Source organism: Stegodyphus dumicola, chromosome 5, assembly GCF_044657685.1.
Source record: "Stegodyphus dumicola isolate Sdum_Otavi_A_Nest chromosome 5, ASM4465768v1".
In the NCBI taxonomy this organism is placed as follows: domain Eukaryota; kingdom Metazoa; phylum Arthropoda; class Arachnida; order Araneae; family Eresidae; genus Stegodyphus; species Stegodyphus dumicola.
This window is the reverse complement of record NC_140772.1, coordinates 189105371-189130156: the sequence shown is the minus strand read 5'-3', so window position 1 is coordinate 189130156 and position 24786 is coordinate 189105371. Positions and strand designations below refer to the sequence as shown.

The 24786-nt window shown below is 33.2% G+C and overlaps 1 protein-coding gene across 3 annotated transcripts in view; it reads right to left on the bottom strand.

Annotated features, from left to right (window-relative positions):
* The window catches only part of LOC118206101 (uncharacterized), a 279989-nt gene that overhangs the window by 33407 nt on the left and 221796 nt on the right, over nucleotides 1-24786 (bottom strand). For all 3 annotated transcript variants that reach the window (XM_085817487.1, XM_085817486.1, XM_085817488.1), the window contains 3 exons: nucleotides 21477-21654; nucleotides 15701-15840; nucleotides 5353-5463 (listed from right to left, as the gene is read on the bottom strand). In XM_085817487.1, coding sequence (XP_085673613.1) covers nucleotides 5353-5463; nucleotides 15701-15840; nucleotides 21477-21654 — 429 coding nt within the window. The remainder of the gene's footprint in view (nucleotides 1-5352; nucleotides 5464-15700; nucleotides 15841-21476; nucleotides 21655-24786) is intronic.

The following is a 24786-nucleotide window of genomic DNA, read 5'->3' as shown; positions in this document are numbered from 1 at the left end:
TACATAGGGCCATTTCAGCTTATCAGCAGTTAAAATTTACTGGTGTTAAACATGATGAAGAATTAATTGCAGGAATAATTTTAGCTAATTTACCTGATATGTTTGAACCTCTTATAATGGCTTTGAAAAATTGTGGTGAGGCAATAACAGTTGACAATGTTAAAAATCGCTTGTTAGCCAAAGATTCAAAACCCTTTAGTCAATGAAAGTAAGGAATATGCATTTGTTAATAAAAATATTGGAGGCAAAAGGTACTTTAAAGGAAAATGTTTTAAATGCAATTTGTTTGGCCACAAAAGCTCCGATTGTCAGAAGTCACCTCTCAAAAAGGGTAGATATAATGAAAACAAGTTTAACAAAATGTCTAATGTTGGATTAAAACATGAAAAAGGGGAAGAAGCTTATGTAGTGGAAATTAGTGTAGCTAATTCTAATCCAGATCCAAATATTTGGTACATGGATTCTTGTGCTTCTTACCACATGACTCCACATAAAGAATTATTAGATGATTATCAGGATGCTAGTATTCATCAAATAAAAACAGGAAGTTCAGTAATAGAAGTAGAGGGTAAGGGTAAAATAACTTTCCTCTTATCTAGAAATAAAAAAAGGGAGTCTGTAACTTTTAGTAATGTTTTACACGTTCCAAAGTTAACAGCCAATTTGCTGTCCATTAAGTATTTAAATAAAATATTTGGAATGGTTAGTACTTTTACAAGCGAAAGATGTTTTGTGTATGATGGTAAAAATTTAGTTGCTACTGGAACAGATATGGGAAATAATTTGTATTCTCTTGATTTATGTAATGAGTGGGCTTTAATTACCGCTAAAAATATTTCAAAAGAATTATTACATAAAAGAGTGGGCCATTTAAGTGAAGGAGGAATGACCAGATTAAAAGATATGGTCGAAGGTTTTACATTTAACAGAAAATTGTTAAATTGTGTGTCATGCATTAAAGGCAAAATGCATAGACAACCATTTCCCAAGGGAAAAGCTAAGCGTGCAAAAGAGTTATTAGGCATAGTACACAGTGACCTGTGTGGGCCTATAAATGTTATATCAATTGGTGGTTCTCGCTACTTTATTAGTTTTATTGATGATTTGTCGCGAATGACTTTTTTTATTTTTTGAAAAATAAATCTGAAGTCTTTGAAAAATTCAAAATATTTCAAGCATTTGTTGAAAGGCAAACTGGCAAAGCAATCAAAATCTTACACTCAAATAATGGTACTGAGTATGTAAACAATGAGATGGATAACTATTTAGCATCAAATGGAATTCAGCATCAAAAATCTATTCCATTTACACCAGAGCAAATGGGTGTAGCTGAAAGTAGTAACAGAACTCTTGTAAAGCGAGCACGATCAATGTTGCTGGATGCTCACCTTGATCAAAATTATTGGGCTGAAGCAGTGCAGACTGCAAATCACTGTAAAAATCTATCTTCAACTATTGCAGTTGCAGGTATGACCTCTTATGAAAAATGGTATGGGGATAAGCCAAATTTAGAATACTTGAGAGTGTTTGGATGTCGTGCATTTGCTCACATTCCAAAACCAAAACGGAAAAAGTGGGATATAAAAGCAAAGGAATTAATGCTTGTTGGGTACTGTCAAGATAGAAAAGGCTATCGGTTAATAGATCCCAAAACTTATGAAATAATAAATGCACGAGATGTACAATTTTTGGAAAATGAAATGTACTACAAAAGGGCAAGTAATATGCCAAAATTCTATGATGAATCCTCATTCAGTGGGAGCGTGATTACGATATTTTCAGATACTGAGAATGCAATAGCTGATGATCAGAACGGTGAAATGGAAGGGATGGTTAATGATAATACTCAGTCTGATCATGAATTAGTTAATACTAGTATTAATTCTAATCACGATGAACATAATACTGCTCAAAATGATAGCCATGATAACAGTAGTGTAGTTGATGAGCTACCTACATTGACTAGAAACAGAAAACTTAGATTTCCAAAGAGTTATCAGGACTTTGACACACATGGGATGCCAGAAATGCTAATGCCAAATTTAGATTGTATGTGCTTTGTTAAAGCTTTGGCAGCAACAACAAATGGTGTGTATTTTGAACCGAAAACCATTGATGAAGCATTAAGGGGCAATGATGCAAACCATTGGAAGAATTCTATATGTGAGACTATATTAGGCCATATTAAAAACAAATGGGAAATAACAGATAAACCTTATGATAAGAACATTGTAGATTGTAAATGGGTTTTCAAAATTAAATGTAATTCAGTAGGCAAGATTGAAAGATATAAAACACGTTTAGTTGCTAAGGGCTATTCTCAGATTGAGGGAATAGATTATACTGAAACATTTGCACCAGTTGTCCGATACGTAACATTAAGAGTTTTATTAGCTTACGCAGCTATATATGATTGGGAAATTGACCAAATGGATGCTGTAATGGCTTTTGTACAGGGAACTTTAAATGAAGACATTTATATGAAAATTCCAGACGGTTTCAGTGAATTTTACAAGCAAAACTTAAAGGGAAAGGTCCTAAAATTAAACAAAGCATTAGATGGTTTAAAGCAGAGTGGTAGACTATGGTACCAACTGTTAGAAAAGGGTTTAATAGAAATGGGACTGAGGCAAAGTTCTTTTGATAGTTGTGTCTATATTAAAATAAATGAAAATAAAGATCTTGTTATTGTTACTATTTATGTTGATGGCTTACTCATTTTTAGTAATAACATAGAACTTAAAAATTGGGTAAAACAACAACTTAAAGAAAAATTTGAAATGAAAGACTTGGGACCAGCAAATTATTGCTTAGGAATTAAAATTGAACGAGATATAACTAAAGGGTCCATTAGCCTTAGTCAAACTCAGTATGTAGAGAGTATGCTTTGCAAATATAATATGCATGAATCTCATGGTGTAAAAACACCATTAGACCAAAATCAAGTGTTATCTAAACTGCAGATACCAACTAGTGAGGAACAAAAGCTACCTGTTCCTTATCAGGCTGCCATTGGGAGTCTTCTTTATGCAGCTCAAGCAACACGGCCAAATATAACTTATGCTGTGAATTTCCTTAGCCAGTTCTCCAATAATCCGGCAAGGGTTCACTGGAATGCTGTCAAGCGCATCATGCGGTATCTTCGAGCCACTACAGATGCTACATTGTCTTTTTCAAAGGACTGTAGTGCTGATGTCCTTGGTTACAGCGACTCAAACTATGGAGGTGATGCTGGGGATCGAGGATCAACCACTGGATATGTTTTCCTCATCGGAGGTGGTGCAGTGTCATGGTGTAGTAAGCGTCAACCTACCATTGCAACTAGTACAACAGAAGCCAAATATATGGCTCTTTCTGCAGCTACTAAAGAAGCCATATGGCTCAACAAAATTGTTAAAGAACTTGGGATTATTACTGCAAAGCCAGTATTATTATACTACGATAACAACAGTGCTATTAATCTCAGCAAAAATAGTGCGTATCATGGTAGATCAAAGCATATTGATATACAACATCATTTCGTGCGAGAAGCTGTGAAACTTCAGCACATTGACATACAATATAAGACTACTAATGATATGATTGCAGACTTTTTGACAAAAAATGTAAACAGTGCAAAACATGAAATGTGTGCAAAAATGATGGGTTTAAACTGAAGACCAATGTAATTTAATGTTTTATTATATGTAAGTGTGCTGATGTAATTTCTCATTGTATTTAATTAGGATGATATTTAAACCTAAAGTGGGAGTGTAAAAAAGGTTAGCTTTAAATATGTTCTTGGCCCATAGATGGTGCCACTGTTTTTTATATTCTTCTATAACTATGCACTCCAATAAAACTTCACTTGTGTTCCAAACTCCCAACAGGTATGTTGTGTATTATTTATTCTCATGCATGCAAGTAACCACTCTCTGCTATATTGAGTTTCTAATATTTTTTCGCCCTTGAATTTCAGACATACAGTTACTAAATTTTATCTCGCTGAATATTTAACTTTACTTAAAAAAAGCAGATTTGTATACATTTTTACGTATATATTGTTCATTCAAAAAACGAAATCTTTCCAGAAAATAACATCCATTTTAAAAACTAAGTAAATTTCAGCATTAAATACGCCTGAAAAGTTAAAATTTTGAAATCTCCTTAATATTTAACTAGAGTTAATTTAAAGAGCAAGTTTAAAAGCCACATCAAGTTAAATTGATTAAATTTGGCAGAAATAATAAAACAGATGTTTTTCAGAATAATTATACAAAATATTATGCTAAATATGTACAAAATATCTATCTATAAATATCTATAAAATCTAATAAATATCCATAAATAAAAGGCATTATTTAAAAAAAATAATATCTGCATGTAAATGAAGAATATAGGAAAATGTTGAAAGATTTAAAGATTTTTAATTTATGACAAAAACACAGAAAATCAGAAATAGTATCAAATGGAATCGAACTATAAATATTGCTTTCCAAATGTTTCAGGAATCTCACAGAAAAGAATGAATATTGCACCAGATATTTTTAATATGGATTTTATTAAAAGCAGTTTCACCAATCTGCATTGAAATTCATATGATAATTAATGACCCAGAGATTTAGGTAATTTAGATTAACCATTTATAATAATTAAAAAAACAGCGGGTAAATTTTAAAGCCAAGTTGTTTCAAAATAAGAGGAAAGAAAACTTTTAAGATAGTATTCGTACGTGTACCCTGCAGCATTTCAGATGGTCATCATGGAGAAACGAGTCTTTTGAAACTTTCTTGACAGCTCACATCTACGGGTACTAATATTTAAGGTAGTAATCCATCTCACTTACAGTCGGAACCCTTGATCAAGTGTTCTGGGAGGGAAAAGAACTAACAATAGCAATAGCTGGCATTTTTCAGAGGTTTAGGATTATTTTCCTGACATTTTAAGGGCTAAAATTAGTGAAGTTTTTAAAGGTATTCGTAGAAAATCCCTCGACAGGCTAAGGGTTAATCAACAGCTACAGCTTTTATAATGAGTTAGAAAACACAATACAAATCCAATATTTTTAAATAAAAAAATATTCTTTAAACTCTACATTAAAGAATCAAGGGAACATTTTAAGCACTTAAAGATAGTAACAATTGGAAGATATAATGAGCACAAATAAACACTTTAGAGTGTTATTAATATTTATATAAAAAAGCAACAAATTCATAAAAAACATATACTCCACATGCACTTTAGTTAAATAAATAAAAAATAAATAAATAAAAAATAATAATAATAATAAATAAATAAATAAATAATAATAATAATAATAATAATAATAATAAAAACAAACAGAGAAGAAGAAAAGGGGGGAAAAATCAATACCTCTTGCTTCATTCTTATAATCTTTACATGCTTTTCTTGAAATGCAGCTCTAATTGCATGCACAGATCGCAGAAGTTGACAATTCTTTTGAAAAGCTGAAGCATGTGGATACTGAAAAATAAGCAAGTGAATAAAGAATACATTAGAAATCAAATTATATTTCCCATTTCCAAAACAGAAAATACATATCTTTTAGATTATCTGAAGTAAAGTGATGCTTTCCTCATTTCAACTATTTAATTAGAACACTATAATACTTTCACATTTACATGTATAATATAAAAGATTTCTTTAAAGTTCTCTAATGCATTCAAGTCTTTAATCCGGATGTCCACAATCTGGAATGATCTATAATCCGGACATCAAAGCTACAAACTTTCTGTGCATAATACTTTTACGCATGCGCATATGCATTTATGCATGCTTGTTTAATGTATAACAGATGGTATAAGCTAAGCTAAAATTATCTAATTATCTATTTCAGTTAATGTTGCAGATTGCGTTGTTTTTTAATCTTCTAATTGGATCCGGCTTATTATTTTTTGCAGACTGTTAGAGCAATTTTATAAAAGTAAGCTTGAACTTTCGACTATGTCAAAAAGAATTTCCGATTCTGCAGCTGCCAAAGGATCTACAAAGCGAAAGCATGTTTCGACGTCCATCAAACAAAAAGTGGAATTGCTACAAAAAATGGACAAAGGCATATCCTTTGTTTCTCTAACCATTCCGAAAACTGTTTATCAATTTCACGCTGCTCTCTGTGTGTGTGTGGGGGGGGGGGACGTCGCGGCGCGCAATGAACTGGAAGTTGATCTGTCAGCACTATCCTTATCTTCAAGGCAGATGTTTTTATTTTATTCAGCTCATAATTCCTTACTAAAAAGAGTATTTCATCTCGATTTATTCCGTCTTTGATATGATTTAAATTAAATTCCTTGTCATTATAAATATCATGAATACACATCAAATAGTTTTTTGGTTGTGATTTTCTAATTTCGACTATGCGTAATGTATGCTTTATGCATGCGGGCGTTGAAAGAAATGTTTAATAAAGTAAACAAATAAATATTAAGCTTTTTTTTGTAAATTTTGATACCCTTTAGGTCATAATTGCTCTTTATTTCATAAATTGCAGTTTCATATTTTTAATTTTATAATTTCTGCATGCCATCTTACCAGATTTAAACTGATGATATATAATCCGGAATTGTTGAAATCGCAACGAGTCCGGATTAAAGACTTTTGACTGTATAACTATTTTCTGCCTAAGCCCAAAATCTATTTTCCTACTTGAAATAACTGTATTATTTGAAACTTACTTATTTTTCGCATTTATTTATAGGAAAATCTAATAGAGTCACCTCTATGTGCATGCACAGACATCAATAATGGAGACATGAACAAGCCCACAGCTGTTGCACAGATTACTTAGACGATATCCATGCACACCTCGAAAAGATACTTTAAAAATTGGGTTTCCATTCCATTTTCATTTAATGCGGAAATCATTTCCTTTTTTTGTGAACTGTTTATATGTATTCTCTCTTGATGATCATGCTATTAACCGCAGAATTTCACTGTTTGTGTCAATGGATTAAAACTGAAGAAAAATTGTTTCAATTAATTTCATCATTTAGACTTATAAAAAATTAGAGAAACGAAATTAATTTTAACATGATTATAGTAGCATTTTTCTTTTCCCTAAAAAGGTGTTCTGAGATTCTGCTTTTTAACTGTAATTATCTTGTTTAAAATTATGAATTAAGATATTCAATGTCGTCACAATAAAAGGTATTATCTTTTAGATATTATTATGCATGCATACAGGTTAGTAATAGATTGAATGCTCGCATTATGCATGATAGCTTGATAAAATTTATTCTACCCAAAGAAACACTACACTCCTGAAACTTTTAACAAAAATACTTGTACAGTTCTTCTCAGTATCACAGAGCCCAATCTATAGTTGCATCTCAAACTACTAAGAATGTTTAACACAACCTAATGCAAAGTACATCTAAAGAGCAATATTCCCAAAGTTGATGCTGAACTGAAAACTGATGCTTTCTCTGAGATTATATAGTTTTATCCTGGCTGTCAAGAAAAATTAGTTGCCAAATCCAACACCAGCTTGGCAATATCTCACCAATTTAGTGAGACAGTCATTTAAACTAAACTAAATTCAGTGGCCCTAGCCAGCAATGCTCCGAAATCTGCTTTCTTGACCGTGGGCCCAGCGATGCGTGAGCATATGCCCCGAACAAGTGGTCAGCTTGTCGCAGAACCCCCAGTGTTTAGTCCTCAAGCAAACTTGGTATTCAATTTATCGACCCCAGGGATGGAAATCAAGGGATGAAAGGCTGAGTTGACCTTGCCCAGCGCGGGGATTGAACCCCGGATCTGTGGTGCTGCTGCGCGGTCACCTTTGTAGAATCGATGTCATATAGCTCTTGTGCTATATGGGATCTTCATCTTCCCTGTTGCAAAGCTGACTTGCTCTCATGCAAAATTTTGCATCACTTCAAACCGTACCTGGAGATCTTGAAATGTAATTCTCAGGCAATGAAGGCATATCTGGAGGGCAACCAAACAACAGACCAATAGGCAGGCGAAGGTCCTGACTAAAGAGCATCTGGGATGGGGAATAGTTGGTAGTCTCTGGACAGCAATGTAATAAGTCGATAAGAACAGACGTAGCTTTTGCTTCCAGTTCTGTTGATTTCAGGAAACCATCTTTCAGATATTATTATGGATGATTCGATTAAACCTCTCTACAATGCGTATGATCACAGATGTAGAGGCATTGTTTGGGTTCTGTTTATGCTGAGTACTCCAGAGAATTCCTTAAGAATTTCTTCAGAGAACCCATGATAAAATTTCTTCCTCGATCAAACTAAGAGATACTAAAAAGGCTAATTAAAGAGGCATTCCAAAACTGGAAATCAAATGCTGTATTATAACCTCTGATACCATGACAGGTGCTTGATCAGAGTTAGGATATGCTTCAGGCCACTTTGTAAAGCAATGAATGCCAAAGATGATGTATTTGCTACCATCAGCAGATTGTGGTTGAGCTCCCAGGATATCAAAGGCGATGCATTCAAAAGGTGGTCCTACACTGTAATGTTACACCCGCCCTTGGTTGCATTTCTTCAGTACTTTCCGGCTTACACAGCCATTGCAAGATTGACACCCTTACTATATGTCAGTCCTTGCATTATGCCAGTAGAAGCACTCTCAAACTCAATGCAAAACCTTCATTATTTCAAAATGGCCTTCTGTTGGACTGTTATATAATTCTTTATTTACATCCGGGATCTCCAAAGTATCAGTTGTATTGGAATAGTTTTACATCATCTGATTCAAACTCCTCCTACAAGATGTTGTTTTGAACATGAAGCGAGTCCCAGAGAGTCCAACATTGTTTTGCCGTAGAACTACAGATCAAAATATTCTGCCAGGTATGTTTCCTATTTAAAGACCCTGTAGCGAATAGTTTATCCAACAGATGGCAGTATCTGCCAAGCTCCTTTGGTAATTGTCATTGCGCATGCTCAAGCGGAGTGTAAAAAGAAGTATGTTATTAGGAGAATGAGCTTTCGTTAATAATGTTGCTGCGCGTTTTCGCTGTGTAAATAAAAGTATATTTTTATATCATAGATGTTCTTTACTCTCTAATGCGAAGCACTAGGTTAGTGCACAAATCTCTTCTGATTCAGAAACCATTTTCAAACCGTGGATCACCACAGACCCTATTATATCAATTATGGGTTTAATGTTGCCATCTTCCAACTACTCTTTTATAACTTCATCACTACATGGGTCTCGAAAAGCTTATGTTGAAGCTGTAACCTGACTATGTGAGCGGATTCACCAGTTTGTATTTTGTTTTGATTCTGGAACAATACTGGCAGCTTTCTGGGAAGGGCATCAGTGTTCCTCTGTGATATTTCTTTCCTATGGGGATGCATAGTCACGTCGTATTCCTGGAGTCTCTGTACCCATCTGGCTATTTGGCATTCAGGATTCTTGAAATTTAATAGCCAAGTCAAGGATGCATGGCCTTTGTGGAGCAGCAATTTTCTGCTATAGATGTAATGGTGGCAATGTTTCACGGCTTCTATGGCGAGCAACTCTATTCTGGTCAACTCTATTCAAACTATCATAATTCCTCTGCAGCTTAGATAAACACTTGCTCCAGAATTCTACGTTATGTTCTTGACCATTTATTTCTACAAAAGAGCACCAACACTCTCGTTGCTCGTATCTATATCGAGAATAAATGGTTTTCTGAGCTGAGCATACATCAAATTTATCACAGATGTTAAACCCTTCATCATTTTGTTAAATGCATCCTCACATTCTGAAGTCCACAAGAACTTTTGCGTGTTCTGTGTCAGTTTGTTAAGGGGTCTAGTGATGGAAGAAAAATCCTTTACAAATCTCCTGTATTAGGTGCAAAACACAAAATGTTTCCATCAATGGAAATTTTTGGGATGTCTCCAATCTTTAACTGGTGACAGGTTTTTTGAATAGACACATACCTTCGTCAGAGATGACATGGCAAATTCACTTCCTATCTGAACAACTTACATTTGGCAGCTTTTACCTTTAGATTGGCTTCCTTCAAATTTGAAGCACCTTCCTAATGCTCTTCAAAACTTTTTCTGATGATAATGAAGCCATCCAAATATATAAGACATGCTTCTTATTCTTTATATGTATTTAATGCTCTGCAAAAGGTGGTTTAAAGATTTCTTTAAAAGTGTTGGGAACATGTTAATTCTCCAAATTTGTAATTGAAATATTGATAAGAGTATGTTTTCCCCCCTACGTTGTGCAGTTTAAAATTGCATGCAAACATGGCAAGATATTTAAGCTGTAAAAATATCAAATAACGTTCATTTTGTCCTTTTTTCATATAATCTATATTATGAAAAGCCTAGTTATCACATGCTTATTAGAAGCAAGTAAGATCAAAATATGGTAATTGAACATGTAAATGTTGATATTGGCAGCAAACAAAAAGTTAAAAGTTTAAGTCTATTGGACGGGGGAAAAAAGAAAATCGTTTGAGGTTTTTTTTTTTTTTTTTTTTTTTTTTAAATTAATCATAAATTACAAGCACGCATTTTTTCCATATAAAACCTCTGTTAATGTAAAATTTTAAGCAAGAAAATTTTACTTTTCTGATAGGAACTGTAATTTTTTCTACAAGAAAAATTACATTCTTCTATTAGCCTTGTTTAACAATCATAAAAATAGTATATGAAAATTTATCTCTTTCAGCATTATACCTGAGCACAATCATTTTGTGCCATACTCACAAATACAAGAATAAAAGAAAGGAATTATTTTGTATTTGGAAATAATTTGCGACGTAAAGGCTAACTAGTTTATTACTCTATAGCTTTAAATATAAATATATATTCAAAGTTATTTCAGAAATGGCCAGTTAGCATATATATTGCTGGCCATCTATGTGATCTTGTCCTGGCCTTCAAACTCACCAGACATCACTCCTTGCATTTTGGGAAGGGGTATATTGTTGTTTTCTTCTGCTGTTATCATCTTACCATGGTGAATTCCATTATCCATGCCATTGCATCAGACACATCTGTTGAGCTTCAGCTTATGAGTTTAAAATGGACTAGAGAGTGGATACAATCCAATCACATTAATGCAAATACATGTCAAAAGCCAGAATAATCACCTTTCACAGCGCTGACCACTGCAAGATATGCGGGAAGAGAGTCACTGAAGTTAGGAATCTGTAGGATGCCGATTCCAGTGTCGTGGCTGCACTAGTTTGTGTGGTTTAAGATACATGCTGTGAACAAGTAAATTAAGGTGGTTCAACAGATCCTCAATTAGGCTTAAGTCCAGAAAGTTTGGTGGCCAGATGAGTGTGGTAAACTCATCCTGGTGCTTTTTGAACCATGTATGTACACTGTGAGCTGTATGACATGTTACACTGCCTTGCTGGCAGTTGTTGTAGGGTGTTTGCTTTCAGATGTTTCATGTCGTATATGCCAACACCATCTATCCAATGGAGCATAAACTGTTACTTATTAGAAAAAGCCACCTGTCACTATTCAGTGGACATCCAGTTGTGATACTGGCATGCAAATTCCAACCTTCGTCACCTATGAACAGCAGTCAGCATAGGTGCCTTGACCAGGAATCTGCTTTGGACCTTTGTACGCAGCAACATTCACTGAACTTTTGTTAACGTACTGCTGCCGTCCTCCTGGTTTATCTGGATGGTCAGTTACTTAGCGGTTGCTCATCTATTTACACAAATGCATCTCTACAGGTGTTGTTCATCTGTATCATCATCTAAAGCACAAGGTACACCACATTGGATTTTGGATATTGTCTTTTTGCTATGTAAACTTTAACCACAGTGGCACTCAAACAGTTTGCAAAATTTGCCATTTCGTAAAAGCGTTAGCCCTTGTCCCTACAGCCAATGTTTTTTGCCTTTTGATGATTAGATCCTTTTGGGCATCAAATAAATTGCTCCATTTTTGCATTACACCAACAATTGCAATATATTTTGCTTTCCTCCAGCAGCACCCTTTGTATATCATCCACTGCTTATCGTGCCACCTGGCTTCTGCAACTGGTTACTTCAGGTTTATGCTGAAAGTAGGTAGTGGTCACATTAATGTTACTGCCCCAAAAAACTCTCACATAGAGAACATCTAACATATAAACAGATCAACTGTTATTAAGCCAGGGTGTACATGGTCTTTAAAAATATAATGTTTGTTCTGAGGGGTAGACAACTTTTAATCCTTGAAAGTCCTAGATTTTGGCTAAAATTTCCAAACTCTTTGCTTATTTGACATTCATCCCTTTTCTGCAGCTGCCATTCTAAGTATGAATTAACATTTCGAATGCCTATAGAATTTGAACTGTGCAGCTCCTAATGGAGCCATTACAAAGAGACCAATGACATACATAAAGAGGAGCAAAATCAAAATGTTTTAGAGAGCCTGATTGATTGTTTACCTAATCTTTGAAATCTGAAGTTATCAACAGTAATACTGTGGGAGGTATATATAAGTTTTGCTAATACGTATTTTAGTTTGTTAGCCTTTTCTGTCATCTCTTGTTTCTCTCTCATTTCCTTGCCAGAATGCAAAAATTCTTGAACAAGAGTGTATTAAACTGAAGAAGTAAAAAGGTTAGTCAGAGCGTGTTTCACTATTCAGTGTGCACAATGTTGTTCCTACCAGCTATTTGAATTCTGAAACGCGGCTTCGCATTCTTGCTACGAAAGTTTAATATCATGCCAGTATAGGTTTCTGAGCCAACCTGCTGGATTAAATTAATCTGCGTAGATTTGAACCATTAGCATATCTTTAGAAATATAGTTTAGCTTACTATTATTTTTAGTTTTATTGTCACAAGTGGATGGTGGATTTGTAATTAGAAAGATTGTGCTGTCTGTATATAATTGAGTTAAATAAAAGGGTTTTTTTACACTCTTACCCTGTTGCATTCATTTTCTATTCATAGCAATAAGTCGATAACAGACTTTCAAGTAGGTCTAGTAGCTGTTTATGCAAGAAAACTGAATCTTATAACTGTATGTATGCATGTAAATTCAGAGAAAGATTTCATGGTCGTACACTTAATTGCTGTGAGAAAAGTGTAAACTTCAAGAAGGGCAAAGTGTAAACTCCATAAATGTGATCCTTCCACCCACTGTTATCAATGAGTTTAGAAATATTTCAGAATGGGAACAAAAGATATGAATAAGGCACTCGAAAAAGGTGGAAAAAGGATGTTGTAGAAAAATCTGCCAGAATTACGAGTAAATTTGGGGAGGGCTACCTATTTATGCAGAAAGTTCAGTTCAACATGTCATACAGCTCACAGTGTACATACATGGTTCAAAAAGCACCAGGATGAGTTTACCACATTCATCTGGCCACCAAACTTTCTGGACTTAAGCCTAATTGAGGATCTGTTGAACCACCTTAATTTACTTGTTCACAGCATGTATCTTAAACCACACAAACTAGTGCAGCCACGACACTGGAATCGGCATCCTACAGATTCCTAACTTCAGTGACTCTCTTCTCGCATGTCTTGCAGTGGTCAGCGATGTGAAAGGTTATTATTCTGGCTTTTGACATGTATTTGCATTAATGTGATTGGATTGTATCCACTCTCTAGTCCATTTAAAACTCATAAGCTGAAGCACAACAGATGTGTCTGATGCAATGGCATGGATAATGGAATTCACCATGGTAAGATGGTAACAGCAGAAGAAAACAACAATATACCCCTTCCCAAAATGCAAGGAGTGATGTCTGGTGAGTTTGAAGGCCAGGACAAGAACACATAGATGGCCAGCAATCTATGTGCTAACTAGCCATTGCTGAAATCACTTTAAATATATATTCACATTTAAAACTATAGAGTAATAAACTAGTTAGCCTTTACTGCAAATAGTTTCCAAATACAAAAGAAATTCCAACATTGGTGAGTATAACACAAAATGATTGTGCTCAAGTATAATGCTGAATGAGATAAATTTTCATATACTATTTTTATGATTGTTAAACAAGGCTAATAGAAGAATGTAATTTTTCTTGTAGAAAAAATTAGAGTTCCTATCAGAAAAGTAAAATTTTCTTGCTTAAAATTTTACATTAACAGAGGTTTTATATGGAAAAAATGCGTGCTTGTAATTTATGATTAATTTAAAAAAAAAAAAAAAAAAAAAAAAAAAACAACCTCAAACGATTTTCTTTTTTCCCCCGTCCAATAGACTTAAACTTTTAACTTTTTGTTTAGATCATATAAAAAAAGGACAAACTGATTGTTATTTGATATTTTTACAGCTTAAATATCTTGCCATGTTTGCATGCATTTTTAAACTGCACGACGCAGGAAAAAAAAGAACAAAAACATACTCCTATCAATATTTTAATTACCAATTTGGATAATTAACATGTTCCCAACACTTTTAAAGAAAGCTTTAAACCATCTTTTGCAGAGTATTAAATACATATAAAACAGCAATTCCAATTGCAAATTAAATTCTTGTGATATAACCAGATATAAATTAGAACAAATAGCAATACTAAATATTCAAAATCGCTTATTTCACTTAGGAGAAAAAGTTGCATATTTACTAAAATCAGAAATAAAATAATAAAAAAATAAAAAAAAAAAATCTGAAGTGGACAAAACAAGATGTTCTGTATGGCCTATTAAATTACACACAGATTTAGCTAGCAGGCAGGAAGATAAAATTTTTGGTACACAAAACTGACAGTCGTATTTTGGCCCCTACTGGGCAAAAGGATACTGATATTGGTGCAAAAACTAATTTAATTCATTATTTTACTAAAAGTTTCAAATGTAAACAAATGGCAGCCTTGTTAGGCCTAGTGCCTTTTAAACTTTTAAACTGTTGGTAATTTTTTAGCTATTGCATGCAGATTAACTAAAGGCATAAAAACCTTAACCAGGACATAAGAACAACATAAGTCATCACTTTTAAAGCAAAAAAATGAACTGAACCAATATATATATACACATTATATATGTTGGTTCAGTTCATATATATTCTTATACCAACATATAAGAATAAAAAAGTTAAAATTTACTAACATGTAATAATAATAATAATAATTAAAAAAAAACTCATTGAGCAGGGTAATAAAGTGGGAATATATATATACACAAACACGTTTGGTGCAGCCGACTGTAACGAAAAAGGGAGGTGCATAACTACTTGTTATAGCAGTCCTATATACAAAATTTCAATGCTCTACGGCTGTTCGTTTTTGAGTTATGTGTACCTGCATACAGACATTACGAAAAATCTCTTCTGAATTCTCCAATTTAGAATTCGTTTTAGAGGTAAGAATCCTTTAAAAGTATCTGTATGTACAGACATCATGCAAAAATATAGTTTAAATGGATTCGAGGGCAATCAAAATGAATATTTTCATTGAAATATGATACCCCGAATTTTTCAATTAGAATACTTCCTTTGCTTCATAGAAGGCAATAAAATCTCTTTTGTCTTTATCACTTTGCATTCTATGCAAAAACATGGCTCTATGGGAATATGGGATGAAGCTTAAAAACAGAGCATGGGTCAGTTAGATTAATTGTTTGTCATGCAAACGAGTTGAGCAAGAAATTTGCAGATCAGCATAGGTAGTCTTGCAAAGCTGTAAAGATTTGCAAAACTAGTGATGTTGATTTGGACAATAGTTCATGTACTATTGACTTTTTTTTTCCTTATAACACTTTACTTTAGTCAGTTGAAAAGATAACTTGATATAAAAATTTGTACAACATAATTATATATTACCTGCTTATTAATATGAGTAGTTAAATCACTCATTATCTTTTGAACAGTTGGAATAAGTGGTCCTTGATAATCAGCTTCATCAAAATTTGGTTCCTGATAATAATTGAATATGCCTTGATAACCTGGTAAATTCTGAATACCTATACAAAGAAGGAAAGAAAAATAAGAATACACCATGGTTTGTTTAACTTTCAAAAAAATTTCTAAACAATTAAAATATACTGATATACAGTAATTAATAATTTAAACTAATTGGGACAGCATAAATCATACAAGAATTATGTTTGAAAAATACCAGAATGTGCTACTGTGTGTAATATTTTTGTCAATTTTCCAGTTGCAAAAAGTTGCTCTGTAGATTATGAAAGAGAAATTTCAGTTAAATAAAAAGTAATGTTCTGTTATTGGGACCGGAATCAGAAATGTATGAATGTATGTGCGTGTGCATGTATGTGCATATATGTGTGTATGCATGTACACACATACATCCATACGTACAAACATTTCTGAATCTGTTCCTGATAACAGAACAGTACGAAATAAAAACATATTCAAACAGTAATGCTAATGATGTCCACAGCAGAATTAAAACATTTTTAACCCGGTGGAAGGCGCGCGCTAAACAGAGCACATTTTGGTCGCGCGGGGTACCTGTATAACCCCACCGATAAATTTAAGCTTAATTCAATATACACATATAAACTTAAGTGCAAATAAATTGAAAAGGTATAAAATACAGTTTTTTAGTATATTCTAAAGCATGAATATTAATTTGAAAATATATTTACGTTAATTTCTACTACTAATGTTTATAGGAAAAAACTTACTCAATTACAAAATAAAAATCAGTTACATACCTTTATTGAATTTTAAACACATTTGTCACAAACATAATTAGAGTGATCCTTGCAAGTAAAATTTTGGCATTTCATACAAGAAATTGTTGTTTTTTTGTCCTTAGCTCGAGGACATATTGTACATCGTCCTTTACCAAGCTTCATTCTCTTTGGCAAGTTCTCTTCAGAAACGGCATTCCTTTCTGTTGAGAAATTCTGATTCATTTTCTCTCGTAATTCTCTGGGTAACATTTGCATATTTGATCTCCTCTTTATTTGTGGGTTTACGAGAGATAATGCCAATGTTTTCAAAAACATTCGTCTACTTTTATACTGCAAGGGAGGATTTTTAGTAGACATAAGTGACACTCGCGCGTTTATACCAGCCACGTTCAAAACACAGTAAAAAATCACCATAGGCCACCTGTTTGTTTTCCTAGCTGTTGAATAAAGCGTAGACATTTCATCAACAGTATCTACTCCTCCTTTCGTTCCATTGTAGAAATGGATTATTTCTGGCTTACTTTGTTCAGAGTTTTCATCTATCGTGTCATCATGATGCATTGTAGACAGAAGAACTACACATTTCGATTTCTTTGGAACATATGATACTAATGTCATGTCTTTTTGGAATCCAAACATGGAAGAATATACTTCTCTTTTCTTTGTTTCTAAAAATTCAGCAGGAATTACAGCTTTATTTTTCTTCAAAGTTCCCACTACAGTGAGTTTCTTTGATAGGAGCTCTTTTGCTAGCGGGTAACTTGTATACCAATTATCCATGGTTATATTCCTCCCAGATCCAAATAATGGAGCACAAAGTCGTTTTACGATCTCAGATGGCGAATAATCAACTTTGAAAGGACCATCCGATTGTTTCCCCGCATAAATTTCCATATTATATGTATAATATGTCCTGGCATCGACTACGGCAAATAATTTAATTCCATATTTTGCCGGCTTTTTCGGCATATACTGGCGAAAAGCACATCGGCCACGAAATTTCTCCAACTTTTCATCTATTGTAACATATTCACTAACTGAATATATTTCTTGACATTTTTTATTGAAATCGCTGAAGAAATCTCTCACAGCTGCCAGCTTATCCAACTGTCTTCGAGCTTCGCGATCGTTTACATTGTCTAATCTCAAGCACCTTAGAAGAAAAGTGAATCGTTTGTAAGACATTGTCTTTCGGAATAATTCAATTCCGGTGCCATCAGCGTCCCACAAGTCTTTTGCATTAGCATGAGAAGATTTATGCAATCCGCATAAATATAAAAGACCAAACAGTGCTCTCATCTCCACTTCATCTGTATGCCTAGCATCTCGACTCCGTTGAAAATTTTCGGATATTTTATCAATAAAAATATTGGTGCAGTCCACAATATTTTTTATAATATTGAAATCCATAAAAAGTTCCCAACTTTCAATTGGTTCCATAATACTTATTGCAACTGATTTCAGACCTGGTAAGTGGGTTATAATATTACAGGAACTGGTTCTTACCTTCTGATTCGGTTTACTTTTCTTCCAAACTGTTTTATTTTTTCCTATATAACTGTCACTTTTTTCATTAGATTCAAGCGTTTTATTTTCAGCTTCAAACTCACTGTCGCTGTCATGACTGCTATAAATTTCTTGATCTACTTCATTTTCACTAGCAGTATCCATTTCTTCATCGGAAGTTTCCACAGTATCCAATAACATTCTCAAGTGTTCCATTTCTTTTTCATAATCTGTCATTTTTCGTTTGAGAGCCATTTTCGAACGACTACAGTATAGCACACATGCACAATCTATGCAAGCAAGAAGCTAAAGTGAGAAATTTCAGAACAAATCTGGTCACGGGGGTTCCCAGGTTACCCCAGTTGCATGTAGCGTTCCAAGAAATGATTGCTCCTCCCCAACAAAAGAAAAACACCTGCTGCTGGCAGGTGCTATTGAAAGAAAACCGTTTAAAAGTTAGCTACTGAAGGGCTGATTCATAGCGGATAAATAGAAATTCCAGAATGAAAGGTTTTATGAGGCTGGGGTGACTCAGTCACCCCGCGCGAGTGCTACCGGGTTAACACATGCGTTTTTATGTGGAATGCAATCAGAATGATTATACTACATGATTTTAATCAAAAAATTTACAACAGAGAACTATAGACAAACTAATACCTACTAAATATATTTATAAACATAATATTATCAAATTATACTGATGTATTCCTTAGAAAACAACGACACTTAAGAACTATAGTAGTATCATGTTAATGTTTAAGAAGTATAGCACTGCATCTTCATATTTGTATTTTCATCAGATAAAACATGCAAAAAGCCAAAATATTTACTTTTTTATTTAAATTGAAGAAAGGTACACATACTTTTTTAATCCCTTATCTGGAGCACAGTTTAACAAAACTTATTCAAAATCATCAAATTTTTTATTGATGATTTTAATGTTTATAAAAGTCAAAATAAATTCATATAAATAATACTAAATTTTTTTATTCTTATTACTTACCTTATATTTGGCTTTCCTCCTCGCATATACAAGATAAACAGAAAAGTTTCAATGCAGGCATTTATGAAATGTATGTAATTTTTAGAGAAAGAATTGTTATGTATGCTTCAAATAATGGACAGTATTATTTGCAAATGATGATGCTTTTATTCAACATCAGTAATAGCTATAATATTTTTTTCAAAAATTAAAATAAAGTTTGAAATACAATAAGCAGAGTCCTACATTACAATCTTTACAACAATACTTCATTTCTTTAACTCACTTTCCATTTGCATTCTTCTTAAATGAACACACTTTACATTCTCGGGCAGTTTTTTTTTTTTTCCTCTGTAGGTTGTTCAAGTTGGGGGGGGGAATAAAATGAAATAAAATAAAATAAACATAAGGATATCACATAATTTTGGTAAAATGTAATAATTATCTAAGGTGATGCAGGAGTCTGGTTTCAATAATGGCATCACCAAAGTCATAACAGCTTGTGAAGATACTGACAAACATTGGAATCCAAGATAAAATAAAGTATCTTTCTGGTACGTATAGGGTGGGTAAAATAGAAAATATTTATAAGATTTACAAAGAAATGACTTTTTTTTATGAACAGGAGAGTTTCCCATACAAGAAAGGGTTGGAAATGGCTACCATTGACATCAATGCAGCACTGTTCTTGATTTATCAAACTGTGAGACACATTAAGCAGCTGTCTCAGGGATAGCAACAATAGCATTTTCAATGTTCTGCTGCAGCTTCTCCAGTGCCTGATGATTATTTGAGTGCACTTGACTCTTCAATTTGCCCCACAGGTAAAATTCACAAGGGAGAGATCATGCAATCAAAGGGGCCAGGAGACTGCACGGTCTCTGATGATTGTCTTCTTGTCAAACACTTCCTACATTCTTGGCAAGGTGGTCATGGTAGCGTTTGCTGCTTTTGATTCTGATCTGAAAAAAGGCTGCCTTCTGAATCACTTCCTGATTCTTGAAGACTTAAATTTTGTTCACTTGAGCTACTCATTTTCCACATGTTAAGCATGAAAAAATACAAGTACTCAAATTGAACCTTTCAAAGCATCTTCTAATGGAAAAAATATTCTAAATCTGTATACTACTATATAATCAAATTACAAGTACTGTGCTGCCATCTGTGAATCTGCTGTGCAAATAAAATTGGTATAAGTGCAATAAAAATTGGAATTTCCATGACTTTTTACTGCAAAAGTGCAGCCTATGCCACTTCTACTATCATATATGGGCATAATAAAATATATTTGAACAGGCTGCTTAAATGAGAGATGGGTACAATGACTAAGGAATTAATAAAAAATAGATATTTTCTTACAGGATTAGAAAATGTGAAATGATTAGAACACAATAGCAACAAAATAAAATTATGACATAAATTTTTTTTTCAATTGTTTCTCTAAAATATCTTCATTTACATTTACTTACTTTTTTAATAAATAATTGTATAAAAAGTTAATTAATAGCTATGCCTATAAATCATGGATGATTACCTTTTATGCATGACAACACATGTAATAAAGGCAAAAGCAGCCACATTTACTTTTAAAAAAGACTCATAACTTATTTGGTTTATGAAAAAAGGTAAAATGCAAAAATATCATTCAACATTTGTCTTACCCAATGACTAAAAATATGACTTTCAATCTAAAAGAACACCGAGTTTTATGGCTTTTGCCAAATGCTTCTAAAGTGTATGAAAAGCTACACTGTTAAAAGTATGAATCAATCTAAGCAATCAAGTATACTATTACATTTTAAGCCTTGTGGCACCCTCAAGCATACAACAGATCCTTTCTCTTATACACCATCCACTGTCTCACAGGAATTCACTGCATCATTGTCACTACCACCAACCACTTCTACTATCATACAGCCATTTGCTTTGGACGAACCAAATGTTTCAACAATTTTTCTTATCTTTTGAAAAAATTATATGTCTGTTTTCAACTAATCAGCTACCAGCATTGAATCCCTTGTTATCATCATAATGGAGCACTAGTTTCCCCTACACATGGTAACCCCAAAGTGATCTGCAGTGACTGGCTGTTTTATATTATGTGACAAAGAAAAATTATACTAAACAGTTGTTCATCTGAGTGCTTTAAATGAGTGATACCGGCTTTAAACCCTCCAAATTATACTCAGTGTTTTTAAATTTTAATACTACAATATATGTTATTTCATCTTATTTGGATTATGCATTTATCATGATATTCTTGTTTTTAAGGCTTAGTCTAGCAATCATGCAAAATTCAGTATGACTAATTTGGTTCTGAATTCCCAAGAATACTGAAAAAAATTTCCTACATGTTAAACCCATTTGATTTACCAAACTTTTCACATGTACACTTAACTTTTAAGTCACATACATAAGTAATTTATCAGTAGTAAAATTATTTTAAAACCTGGGACAATATTTGCAGTGGTACGTCCTTCTCTTTCATTTTCATATTCTTCCCAAGCTGCTTTCCTTTCTTCTTCAGTAAGATCTTCTTCTGTTTCATTTTGAAGAAGTGAATCATGCACATGATATGTAACAATCCAGTCTTTATTTCTAATAAGCATTTCGGCAAGAAGACGATCCTAAATAAAAAAAATTAAAATACTGTGTTTATATAATACAGTTTTAACATTTTATTGATGTTGAAAGCAACTGAGAATTTTAAATGCAACACAAACATTCTGTTGGAAGCTATTCTGCAGACTCATATAAATTTTATAACTGATAGACAATGCTTAAAATATGCTGGTGCCTGAAATTATGTCCACAAAAACACCAATTTGTCAAATCCTGCTCGTTAAAATTTCTACAGTTTTTTTTTTTTTTTTTTTTTTTTTTTTTTTTATTTTCTGGGTTAAATGATTCCTTGTTTACAATTAGAACAAGAGTCTCAGCATGTGTTAGTAATAAAGATAAAAGTTATGCAAGGAGTTTAGACCTTTTATTAGTACCAAAAATCATGCAAGATTTGATTCCTGCAAGGAAAATTCATATTAAAGTGCAAAAATTTTGTAACCTAAAATTAGCTGATAAGAATTTTAAATGCTTTTAGGAGCATGTACAGAGATGCTTTTAGGAGCTGAAGTTTTCTTTGAAATATTTAAGCCTGAACAGATTCGTTCGGAAAACTCAAGCCTTTTTTCCCAAAACAGGGTATTTGTGTTTACTATGTCTGGAAGCGTTACATCACAAGAACAAAAACACATACGTTGTGGGTTGATGAAAACAACATATGACATTGAACAAACAATGAGAATGCTTAAGAAGGATAAAAACTGCTGAAAAGGAGATAGTAAAAAATAAAGAAACCATAATATATGAAGAGCATTTTCAGAAAACTCATAAAAGGGGTAACTCAGGTAGGTGTGTTGTAACTATGCCTTTAAAGTAAGGCCCCTCATACCTAGGACAGTCAAAAGACCTTGCTTTGAGAAAATTAACAGCCTTGCAGAAAAGATTTAGATCCTGATTACTTAAAATTATACAAAGAGTTTTTAACAGAGTATGAGAAAATGGGACACATGTACGAAGCAATAGAAAAAGAAAATGAGACTGATTCATATTTTATACCCCATTTAGGAGTGTACAGACCTGAGAGAAATTTCACTAAGTTTAGGGTGGTATTCAACCTTTGATGTCTTACAAATAAAGGAAACTTATTAAATTCACTACAGTAAAACGGAGAGTTGATTCAAGATATTTTTGATTTAATGGTTAAGTTTAGAAAGCATCTCTTTGCATTTACTGCCAATACAGAGAAAATGTTCCTTTTGTATGATTTGGATCCCCAGAAGAGAGCAAACTTCAAAGAATACTTTGGAAAGAAGAAACAGATAAACGAGTAAATCTCCGAATCAGTGACTGTGACATATGGAATAGTAAGTTCTCCATACTTAGAAATGTGCACATTACGACAACTACACATAGATGAGTCCAAGGAATTTTCATTAAGGATATCTATATGGATGACATTTTATCAGGAGCTAAGACATTAAAGGATGCTATAGAAGTACAATATCAATTTATTGAAACTTTTAAAAAAGGAGGCATGAGCCTTAACTAGTGATGTAGCAATAATAATAAGCTTAACAATAGTAACAAGTCAACTTACACCTTTTTAAAAGCTGAAGAGACCCAGGAAGATAATTTTTCATTTAAGGTGAAATATAACGATGCAGTTTTACACACTATGTGATATATCTGTACTGTCAATGATAGTACATCTATTTCACACATTGGGATTGCTAGGTCCTATTATATTAAAAGCAAAGATATTTATGGAAACGTTAAGGCTACGGAAGATAGCTTGGAATGAGGTTTTACCAGAAGAAACTTAAAAGAAGTGGCAAAGATTTATGAAGTCCTTACATACAATAAATAACACAAAGATTGAGAGATGCATCACAACAGAAGATGCTATAACAATTGAGTTGCATGGATTTCCAGACAGCTCTTTTGTAACCACGGCCATACATTTGGAATTGGCCTTGTATTTGACTTCAGCTGCCTTTGTAGGTGCACTTAAAAGAGGTTGTGTTTGTAAGAGGGAAATGCAGTAAGCTGTACACAGACAATGAAAAGGGGAAAAAAAAAAAAAAAAGAAATGTTTCAGATTTTAAATTACGTCCAAAGGGGCGTTTTTTTAACGTTTTGAGTGTTACCTTTATTTATTAAATATCATGTTCTTTGCACTTAAACCATAAAATTCAGTTCAAGAGCAATATCGCAAAATAATGTTAAATTAAGCATATCTTTAGAATTTCCGATATACACAGTCTCGCGAGCTGGAGATAAAAGTATTTTTTTTCTATATAACGTTGCCATTTCTCGCTTTTAAAGCATTGAGTTTGTAAATCAAAAATTCGTTAAAGTTTTACAAAATATAAAATCTATAATAAAACAAATTCCAAATTTGGGATTTCAGATGCCCATATTCGTAGTAGGATTTCGTCATTCAAAATTCGATGGCTCTATGTACCATTGTTTTATCACAATGCGAGAAATAGACAATCATTTATGCAGATTTTTCATTATTTAATTTCTTCAAATATAATGCAGGACTCTAACATTTTGTGGCAACAGTTTGAAAAGTGAACCGATGTTTATGAGTCCGACGCAAAATCGCAAAACGAAAACAAGTCCTTCAGGGACAAAGCCCCTTTGGACTAAAAAAAAAAAAAAAAAAAAAAAAATTATATGAACAAATGCAGAGGTAAAACAGATTTCAAGCTGGTAAGTCAGCCAGATAACCCTTTGTCAAAATATATGAGTTCAGAGAATACTGACTGACTGTATTCCCCTCCTCTAGCTCCAAATTTCAGAGGCCTGGGTTAAATCCTTTAAATATTACTGGAAAAGTGTCCCCGGGAGCCATACTTCTCTGGATTGCAGGCCTCACCCTTGGTTAAATTTTGCAAATAGTAGATGGCTTCTCCCAAAACAATATTTAAATATTGTCAGACTGACCAAGTGCAGGGTTGATGGCTATTTCTGGTAGCCTTAGTCTTCCAGAAAAGGAAAAAACTTTGGCGTCTAAATACCTGATTACTGGTAAAGAGTATAAAATATTTAGTGCTAAAATACAGAGCAACATTTTTCAAATAAATAAATAAAATAAAAAATAAATTGTAGTGAATTTCTCCTCAGAAAAGTAATACTTGCGTACCCAGTCACAGACATTAGGCTTAGTGAAACAGCTACCTTTAATCCCAAAA